This window comes from Puntigrus tetrazona, chromosome 9 (genome assembly GCF_018831695.1).
Source record: "Puntigrus tetrazona isolate hp1 chromosome 9, ASM1883169v1, whole genome shotgun sequence".
NCBI classification, from domain to species: Eukaryota; Metazoa; Chordata; class Actinopteri; order Cypriniformes; family Cyprinidae; genus Puntigrus; species Puntigrus tetrazona.
In genome coordinates this window covers 10,520,531-10,531,360 of record NC_056707.1, presented here as the reverse complement: position 1 = coordinate 10,531,360, position 10,830 = coordinate 10,520,531, and the positions used below count along the sequence as shown (strand labels likewise).

The window sequence follows — 10,830 nt, the reverse complement described above, 5'->3', positions numbered from 1 at the left end:
TTGATTGCACTGACGTTTAATATAAACGCCTATTGTGTTCAAAGTAAAAATCCTAAAACAATTTTTTAATTTAAATAAGCATTCATATCTCTTTATTTCCTTATTTACAGCATAGTCTGATTCATAGAAAAATATCAATGTTTTCTATGTACATCTTATTCTCTGGAATGAAAAGGTCAGCGCTCACAGACGTTGCTTGTCTATGAACCTTTCGCTCTGGATTGTAAGATCCCTGAAAGTACAGGAGCTGCTTCGAAGAATGACAGTTAGCAAACGGGATCACTTGATAGCTGAGATTGGTGGTTGAAGGTGCTTGTCGTGTCAGAACCGTGCGTGTGGGCAGGTTCAAAAGGTGCCGGTTCCTATAGGCGGACTCTTAACGTATATTCAGGCACTTGGTCTCTTCAACCGATCCTTAGTTGAAATTGAATTTGAAATTAAAAGGTCCAGAACCGAAAGGATTGAAACCCTGGAAGTTTTCCCAGCCACCGTGGAAGTGGTGGTGGTGATGCCCCCCTCCCTGTTGACTCTCTGGATCCATGGGGTCCTCACCCTGATCAAACTTACTTCTCATCTCTGCGGAGAAACAGAAGAACTGGACTGAGTTACCATAAAACATTAACAGGATGAAGATACAAACATGGCACTGAAACCTACCTGGATCGGTAAGAACTTCTTTGGCTTGAGCGATGTCTATGAACTTCTTCTCTGCCTTTTTCTTTTCTTCTTCATTCTGGAAATTGTCTGGATGCCACTGCTGCGCCAGCTTTCTGTATGCTTTCAGGATCTCTTTCTTTTGGGCAGTTCTGCAGGCACAGCAGATTAATAGTGTTTACTTAAAAATTAGTATTAGGCCTCTGCATTGATTAGCAGATGACACAGAGTTGTTGTGTGTATTATCTAACCTTTTTACACCTAGGATCTTGTAGTAATCTCTCTTCTGCGACTGTTTGAGGAGCCGCTGTGCTCTTTCCAGACCCTCCTTGATCTGCCGGTCATTTTCACTATGTTCTTTAGCGCTCTCAAAGTCCTTGATGGCTGCAGAAAAGAAAAAAAAAACTCACTTTACCTCATCATTTTAAGAGCAATCTTGAGGGGAAAAACATTCAAACTAGCCAATTTGCCAAGAATAGTTTTTTTTAATCATCTTTTAATTGTACATCTCATCTTTTAAACATCACACAGTTATTAATCATTAGGTATGGTCCCTGGAAATGTTAAACCTGATTAAAAAAACCTGGTCTGGATCTGAATTTTAGACCCATTTCAAAACTACCTTTTCTTTCAAAAACCCTTGCAAAAAATAGTTTGTAGTTAATGAATGCCCTATCTGAAAGATCACAATATTCTTACAGTCTGGTTTTACATCTCCACACAGCACAGAATCTGCACTTCTAAAGCTTTTTAATAACTTCTCTTTAGCTACTGGTGCTGGTTACTGTATTATTCTGGTGCTTCCTGATTTAACTGCTGCATATGACACTGGACCATGAAATCTTAATTTCTCATCTGCAGCAGTGGGACTTCTTCTGTTAGCTATGGTGACTGTGTCCTCTTCGCCTTCTCTCTCTCTCTCTTGTGGAGTACCACAGGGCTCAGTTTTAGGCCCTCACCTGTTCTCTCTTTATTTGCTCCCGCTTGGTTTAATAATCAGGAAGCATGGCTTCTCATTCCATTGTTACGCAGATGATAGCCAGATATATGTGATATATGTGTCAAATTAAAAACAAAACCTGTGTCCATGTGTCCAGATTTACCTTCTTCATATTGGTCATCCTGGAGGTAGGCCTCTGCTCTGTCTTTTAAAGCGTTCACATTCTGAGGGTCTGATTTCAGAACTTCACTGCACACCGAGATGGCTTTGGCAGTTTGTTGGTCCTGCGGAATAGGATCAAAACATAATCAGTCACATCAGTTACGTGCAGATGCAATGTATGCTTTGGTAGATAGCGACACCTTGTGGTCAAGTAACTCAATCTCACCTTTGACAAACAGTGGCATGTGCGTTCTTTGGCGTTAAGTATAAATTGAGGAACATTTGGTTCGGTCTTCATGACAGACTCATATTTGCTAACTGCATCGCTGTACCTGCGGATTTAGTAAAACAATCATTTAGTCTTTTTACATTGTGAGTGAGTGTACATTCACTTTAATGTGTCGTAATTAAGTTGATAATAAGTGGCAGTAAAGAACATTCTGTTTCAAATAAAAACAGTTTAAGCTGTTTTTTTTTTTATTGAAGAATCCTGGAAAAGAACCCTTGAGTGTAAATTCTAAAGAAATATGTGACACTCAAGACTGAAATGTGAAAATTCACATATTCCATTTATGTGGACATGTTTTACAAAATATTCAATAAATACAGCGATATTGGGACATACATTTGCTGTTGGATCAGTTCCTCAGCAGCCTGTATCTGTTTGTTGAGCTTTTTAACTTGCTTGTAGTGGCTGAAGCACTGCTTATGATCCGGGTCCAGTTTCAGACACTCTCTTACCTCACTGCAAAAAGAAATTGTACTTTCACATTATTAAAATATTATATTAGAAATATAAAATAAATAATACATATAAATATTATAGGTCAATACGCTAGCAGACTTGAAATGCTTTCGTAGCATACATGATCTCCAAACTCTCAAACCTGATGCATTAATAACTACATGTTGTCTTACTTGAGAGACATCTCATGGTCTCCCAGGTTGTAATAGATGGTGCTGAGCTTGTAGAAAGCCTGAGTGTTGTCACTTTTTAGTTTTGACGCAGCCTTGAGGTCACTGATGGCTTTGCCCATTTCACCCAACTGAATGAAACACTCTGCACGCATCTCTCTGGAGTCCGCATCCCAAACACACGTCTGAAAAGATGACAAGCAAATAAAAAGGACTTAACAAAAGGGTTTTTTTTAATAAAAATACCTTGCTATTGGCAGTTAATATGATTTTTGTCCAGTTTAAAGTTCCTACAACGTAAAAATGATAACATTACTGAACAAAGAGTGCCATTACCGAGCACAAGTAATCTCTTTGTGCACCAGGACAAAACACCTGGATCACCTGCAGTAATCACTCTTTTCAATTACTAAAGAGAGGGACATATATCAAGGACAATGTGATTTTACTATCATTGCTATTGTATTATAGAGTTCTAAATATTTTGAATTAGATCATATTTTTACATTAGAATTTTTTTTATTGTGATTTATGAAATATATCAGTTTTGGGACATATTTTGTATCTATTCAAAGCCTGTATCTTACTGTTGAGCTTTCTACCTTTGTTACTTTCATGCATTTTAAATGATATACTATTATAGCTTAGCTTCTGTTAATATTTCAAATTATATATATATAATTTTTTTATTATTATTATTATTTAAGGTTTTCTTTATTTGTTTTCACTTTCATTTCAGTTAACGTTTTAGCAATTTTGTTACGTTTTTAGTATTTTTAGTTTCCTCGTTCATAGTTTTAGGTTTAGTTAAAGATAATAACCCTGGTCCAGGTTAACTCACGTCAATGATAATGTCGAGATGCGATACAGCAGACTCGTAGTCTTTGCGGGTGAAATCGCTCTGTGCCTGGCCCACCAGTCTCTGAATTTCATCAGATTTCTTCAGCTGGCTCTGTGCCTCCTGCTCTTCTCTGCTGCTTGGGTTTGATTTAAGCTAAAAGACAAAAAGAAGCGTCACCCTTAAGACAATGAACAGATACAACATGAACAAGTGTCAAAACAGCGGAACAGTTAAATTGTGAAAGTTATTGTGGGGAAATGGCAGGAACTATACCCCACTGACTCACTCAACTAATACTCTGGACAAGAATGAGGGCATTGCAAGGGGACTTAATTAAATATTGTAGGTATTACAATTAAATCAATTCATATTTGGGTGTTATTATAGAAGTTAAAGATGGTGTCTAATTGGTACATCTCTAAAGCTAACCAAATGCCACACACCACTTTTTTGAAATCGCTTTCTGCTTCATCAAGTTTGCCGTGTTTCAGCAGTATGTTTCCTCTCTGAAGCCTCGCCTGGGGATAAAGAAGAAACACTGGTTACACAAGTTTCCGTAAATCATATAAAAATGTTGCACATATTCCACAGGTTTCTTAGAACCCACCGAAGTGAAGTCCGGTTTAAGTTCGATGACTTTGCTGAGATCTGGTAATGCAGATTTTGACTTTCCCATCGCAAGGTACACAGTTGCTCTCCTATAGTATGCCATGTAGTTTTTAGGGTCGCCATCTGATAATTAAAAAAAAAAAAAAGGTGTTTGTTATGCATGTATATATACTATATACCAAAGAATATTTTGCACACAAGATTTCATTGGAGTTGAAAGTACTCACCAACAGCAGCATGGAAGTGAGAGAGAGCATCTGCCAGCTGTCCTGCGGCCAGAAGCTTCTTCCCCATCTCCAGATGATTCTCAACACCACCATCCTTCCCACCATTAACTCCTGCAATGCGCGTGACAGGTAAATATGTGTCAGGTATAGATGAACCACATCACAGTAAGGTATACACATGCAAAACCTGCGACGTGTATTCGAGTAAAACACAATACTGCACTCAAATGTGTCCACTAAAGTCAGGAAGACTACATTAGTAAACCTTTTAGTGAAGTCAAACAGTGACAACTTGTGACAACATAAATTGTTGCAACAGAATCACAACAGTCTTCCTTTAGAGCCGTAGTCTACAACAGGGAAAAAAAGCAATGCTACGGACACAAAAGCTATAAATAGGTCTATCACAAAAGACCAGAAACCATCATTAAGGTTTAAAGCATGCTTGACAGGTCAGTGGATCCTCACAGCAGTTTCTTGACTACTACAGCAGTTCTCCATATGTAGTTCACGAGTAACGTAGACATTTAAACAGCCAAGATTTTTCAGCTCTAATTGACTTTTTCATTGTTGATTCATAAATCAACAAGGCCGATTTCTCTAAATAACTGTCATGAAGATGAGCGTATACAAAACTGGTTTGAAGCATTTCATAAACAATAGGACTGACCGCTTACCTTCGTATCGAAGATCGATCAGAACTAGCAAAAAAGGAACGTAGTTTAGCAGTTTGTGCACCACTTGGCTTATGGAAACCATGTTTCGTTTTTCTTTCCTCCGTCAGATCACTGAATTAAGGTATAAAGTTCCTCTAGACACGCTGGACGCTCGCATACCTGTCAGGCCCGCGGACATCATGCCCACTGGTCGTGGGGCACTCTGATTGGCTGATACTTCTTTAAACCCCGCCCATCGCGCCCTGGCTAGCCACGGCATCGTTATTTTGGTTCAGTTTGCGCTTGCGCGGCGGTGAGCGCGCACATAGGACGAATCAAGACGTGTTACTGCAATACTGCATTATTCGGCTTTATCAGATAATTGTTTTCTTCTGTAACTGGCTACATTTAGGCATGCCCTCTCAACGTAATTCTTGAGGTAAACGGTGGCAGAAAACGGTATAATTACAGGCTTAAGAACTTGTGAGTTCAAATTAATTTGGACATTTACATTCATGTGATGTTGCGTGTCATGTAAACGAGTTTCGTCTGAGCTCGGTATTTGCAAAAATAGGACTTGAACACGTTAAACGCAAAAAAAATCTAAGAAAAAATGACATTGGAAGAGGCGAGCACACCATGTGCTATGCAACAAAAGAAGACATCATCGCTGAAGTGATAATGGCCAAAAGCATCATTTATTTATCATTCAAATCAAAATGTACTGGCTGTGTTTTATCAGTCTCATTAGGCCATTAATTGGCTGGAAAAAAACACTTTGCCTTTTAAGTGGAGTGATTTGTGCTATAAAAGGATGAGAACCATTAACTTTTCACAGACACCATCATCTTGTGGTCAGTAACAGCATCAGTCCTGTAAGAGGATCCAGAGTCAAAGTCTAGGTGATATTTTCATATAAATACAATATAAAAACCTATTATTTGCTGCACTCTGAAATCGATGGCATTGTTCGTAGTCCTTTTTAAAGACCTTATCAAAATAAATATTTGTCCATCTTTACGAAGCTTACCACAAAACCATTTCCATTGTAATTATTCAGAATCTTGTAAATGAAATAAACTACTTACTAAATTGTTGTTTTTATAGTTTATTTATTTATGAAGTATCCTCATCAGCTGATGTGCAGCATCTTCAGTGGTGTAAGTGGATCTCAGTTTGATTCAAGGTAAGAATATTTCCAGTTCATATCTGAACTTTTCAGGACCAGCACTTATCAAAATAATGTGCAGTAAATAACCAGGCAAGCAAATGTATTTACTTAGTGCTGTATCAGCAGCTTCAGTGTTAATACAGTACCAAAGCAGCACTAAAACGGCAAAAGAGGCATCTTTCAGCTGAGATTAGTTCAATGTTATTTCACGTTAGTTCAGTCTTGATGATACAGAAATACAACAAACAAAAAAAATAAATACTTCTCTACAGAAGTCAATTGTGCCATTATTCAGATGTACACATAAAAATGCAGATGATGGGCAACTGCTCATTTAATCCAGGTACAAGCCTTTCATGCACGGGTAAAAGTTTAAAGGTTGTTTGAATAGTTGTTTTTGTAGTAGATGCAAAGAAAAAGTGAAATACTACACCCAGATTGACATTTAGACTTTTAACACATAGCCAGTAGGCTACCGATGCTCAGCATTGTGATGTGTTGCATGGATCAACTGGTGTTCAATGAACGTAAACACTTTATTTGTATATTTGTAAACATTTCTTGATTATGATGTGCAAATCTGAATAAATGACTTGTGGGATATCTGAACTCCACACAGTATAAACTCAGTGTTTGCATGTTCTGTTCATTAACTGATGAATTATTGGATCAAACTTACAGTTTTACTGTAATCATTTTGGTCATTAGATGTTTGTCTCATCACGACCCTTTCTGATTTTTAATTATATTATTGACAATCCAAAAGGAGAATGACATTAATTAGTACTGTTTGCACATGATTATGTATTTTTGCATTAGAAAGAAACCTTTTAGTTTCAGATTTAATAAAATCAAATCAAAGGGTGATGTAGAGGGATTTCTGACTGCTCTGCATTTATGAAACTCTCCAATGCATATTAAATCTCCCCTATCTGTGGATGCTTTTAATCTTGATTTTAGTATGGCTTTTAGAATTGATTGATCAGGAATTAACTTCATTAACTTCAAAATGTTTAATTTTGTTTGTCTGATGTAATAATGCTGGAAGCATGTTGGCGAGCAGCACTTGTTTATATGCGCTATAGAAATAAGATGTGTATTATATCATATTGTATAACCAAAAAATAATAATAATAAAATCTAAACATTTGAATCAATAAATATTCCAAGTGCTAGTTTGAGAGGCTAAGAGGCTACCTGATGACTTTTTGATCATTCCTTTTCTTTTCTTTTCTTTTTGATAATGTATGTTGTTACAACAATTACAATGACTAATGAGATCGGAAATTTGTGGTCACAATGTGATCAATTCATTGCATGCTTTTAAGAGGCTTTTAGTGTGTTAATGGGAAAATGGATTATCATTACAGAGACTGAAACAATTTTTTACACCAGGCGAGTTGAGTATGAAACACTATGTGGTTTTTGTTCAACACCCAAGGGAAAATCCGGAGCTTTTCGGAAAGTCATTTAAACTTAATGTATATGTCAAAATCTTCAGAGTATCATCATCGGCTGATGAGAAACATCTTCAGTGCTGTGTGGATCTACAGTTGAATTCTAGGTAAGAGAACATTTTCTTATATGTTTGAAAATGCCCTGTCTACTTCTACTAACACTGCCTTTTTTGTGGCTTTAAGGAAAAAAACCTGTTTCCAGTGTCGTTATTCATTAGGTCTTATCATTTTAGTTGATGCAATGCTTTTGGTTCTTTCTGAGTAGTCAACTATCCAGAGAAAGGAAATTACATTTATTAGTGCAGATCGGTACTGTCTGAGCACGGTTATGTGATTTATGCATTTTAAATGATGCCTTTTGATCATTTTATCTGCCTAATTACTGTGCATTTAAAAACACTGGTTACTTGTTCTTTTAGATGTGTTCATGAAATCTGAACACCATATACGTACCATCATCAACTAATGAGTAACAAACATCTACAGTCTGATTCCAGGTAAGAATGTCTTCTTCATTTTGTTAGCGATCTTTGTATTACTGGCTCTGTGTTGCCTTTTAGGAGTAAAAGTCAATTGATAAATCATGCTATATATAATCTTCATTAAAATGTATAAATCTGTACAAAAATGGATTGAGTGTTTTTGGTTTTTTTTAATCAAGGTGATTTAAATGTTGCTTTAATTGATTCCATTATTATTTTAGCAATCAGACCAGCAGATTATAAGTGTGATATTGATTTTATTCAACAGTTAGGTTAATATAAGGTAATGTCGGTTAACTTTTTAAACACAGCAATTAAGGCCATGCACGTCCAGACTGCAAATCAGACAAAAACATCTGGGCAAATTTACAAAGAATCAGTAGGTCTATTTGTTTCAGTTTTATTCATTATCAGACTGAAAGAAATAATTCAGTAACTGTGTCATTTTTAACAGCTGCTTCGGTGCATCTGAAATTGAATACTTCACTGCTATATAAAATGTGAAAGAATGTATGTCAAAATAATAGTGTAAAAAAAAAAAAACAATAGGTTGGATGAGCTACTGTCTGAAGTTATCAAACGAGACTATGGAAGAGGATTTCTGAAATTGACGATGTAGGTCATGAGCACATAAACATGGTAGATATGGTAAATTTCACTCATCCTGACCATACTCATACCCATAGTCACATAGTTATTCTGATTTTATTTTAGCAATTCATAATTTGACAATAAACACCTATATAAGACCTAAAAAAGCCGTCGGTTTAGCCAGCCGTTAATGCTGATCATTTTGCATGCTACTGACATTCCCAAATAAAAGTTTATTATGATCAGTTACATATATTTACACAGTTTTAATCAGTGTAAAATTATCGTGTGTGATTTTGTTCCGGAAATCTTTCAACAGTAAACTAATTTCAGGTTTGTTGTTATTGCAGTGGTGTTTCCCGATACTCTCTGAGACAACATGATGCAACGCAACATCAGCGGCTCTGGGTTCAACGAGTCACACACAAAGAACTATACTAATAAAGTAGAGTATGTGGAAGCGGTGTTTATCTGGATCGTGAGCGTCTTTGAGATTCCAGTCGTCTGCTTAACCCTGTTTGCACTGTGTTTCCTCATCAAGTCTCAGCGGGCTGCTTCGGTTTACGTGATACATTTGATTCTTTCAGATCTGCTACAGATCGGTTTTATAAACGTATTAACAACCGAATTAGCGACGGCTGTATTATGGAGTGCATATAAGTATTGTTTAGTTGTTGGCTTGTTTTTTATGGCATTTATTGCTACTGAAAGATACATTTTAGTTTCCCATCCTCACTGGTACAGATCCCACAATTCAGTGAAAATGTCCTGTTTCATTTCTATTATCATCTGGTTGATGCCTTTGACCTTTATAAAAATTGGAGATCAAGAAATGTTTACCATGTTATCTCAAAGTCTGGCATGTTTTATTCCTTACTCAGTAATCATCCTGTGTTTTGTCGGTACTTGGAGGGGTCTCTCTCATGCAGTCTCACTTACTTCTCATAAGCGGAAATTAATTTTAGGCAGTCTGTCTCTTGTGCTGCTGAATTACACGTTACTTATCCTTCCCCTCTCAATTACAAGTTTGTGTTTGATGCTTTTGGATCCTCTGCCTCCTATTGCTGAGAACGTTTATCTTTTTTGTCACTTTCTCTTGTATCTCAACCCACTCGCTGACTGTTTATTGTACTTGTTCATGAGGAGAGATGCTGACAACATAATGAGGTCTCTTTTCTGTTGTTACGCTTTACCTCAATCTATAATAGCCAGTACTAACTCTCATACAATAACATCATGACGTTTAGTATCGTATCGGTGTCTTTATATTTTATTTTGAAGTGGTTATGAATTTTTTTATTATTATTTTCATAAAAGAAACATAGATGGCTGGTTTCCATGAATATTTGCATACTTACGTAGGCCTATAGCTTAAATTCTCAGGCATGAATGATAAACGAATGTAGCAAAAATCCAAATGCAAGTGTAGATTCATAAGAAAAACAGCAGACTTGAAAACACCAAAAAAAAAGACTTGTTTTAATTTTTAATTATTAGACATGGTGAAACAAAGACTATTGGTCTGTTTGACCAAAGATACATAAAAGTTATGTTATTATTCAAATGGAAATTTGTGATTTGCTGTCAGAAATGTATGTGTGCAATCAAAAATATATTTTTTAGTGTATTGCTCAATAAGCTAAAATGACACTAAACTGTTACGCACCTAGTAGACTACTACATTAGTCTATGATGGGATAACTTCACGAATGCATTGCTTATTATCGCTGGATGTCAGATGTGAAATCGTTCTTGTAATTTAGAAGATAATAGCACATGAATTAAGCATGGGTATGACTACACACACATCTGTGGTGTCTGAACGAAGTCATTTCATGAACGTACACTGAAAAGATAATATAAAGATACAAATATCTGTAAAATAACATTTTAAAAATGTGTTACAATGTTTAGAGAGCTTTCCGTATTGTGTGCATTTTGGTATCCAGCGGTGATATTTCTAATAATAATGTAAATTCTTTTTGTCATCCACAGCTTTTCATGCTTCCAACTTAATAGAGATAAATTAATAGAGACGATCACCAGCAATAATTCAACAGGCCACTGACAAGACTGACGTGGTTTCTCAAATTGTTCTCTGTTAAATGCTCTTGTCCAAATTATG

At 36.2% G+C, this 10,830-nt stretch overlaps 1 protein-coding gene across 1 annotated transcript; it reads right to left on the bottom strand.

Moving 5' to 3' along the window:
- Positions 1–61: 61 nt before the first annotated feature.
- On the bottom strand, positions 62–5,216 carry dnajc3a (DnaJ (Hsp40) homolog, subfamily C, member 3a). The gene is made up of 12 exons (XM_043248814.1): positions 5,026–5,216; positions 4,349–4,459; positions 4,120–4,244; positions 3,956–4,030; positions 3,513–3,665; positions 2,675–2,856; positions 2,382–2,501; positions 1,983–2,088; positions 1,758–1,878; positions 906–1,038; positions 658–806; positions 62–576 (listed from the first exon to the last, which is right to left on the bottom strand). Exons 1-12 carry the CDS (start codon positions 5,105–5,107, stop codon positions 416–418), a joined length of 1,518 nt encoding a protein of 505 aa, XP_043104749.1. The 5' UTR covers positions 5,108–5,216; the 3' UTR covers positions 62–415.
- Positions 5,217–10,830: the final 5,614 nt, after the last annotated feature.

Excerpts from the sequence above, each read along its gene's own strand:
- dnajc3a (XM_043248814.1), bottom strand. The coding sequence starts at position 5,107 with ATGGTTTCCATAAGCCAAGTGGTGCACAAACTGCTAAACTACGTTCCT. Across the intron at positions 2,502-2,674 it reads GACCATGAGATGTCTCTCAA|TGAGGTAAGAGAGTGTCTGA; the intron begins GTAAGACAACAT and ends TTCTTTTTGCAG. Across the intron at positions 2,089-2,381 it reads GAACTGATCCAACAGCAAAT|GTACAGCGATGCAGTTAGCA; the intron begins GTATGTCCCAAT and ends CTAAATCCGCAG.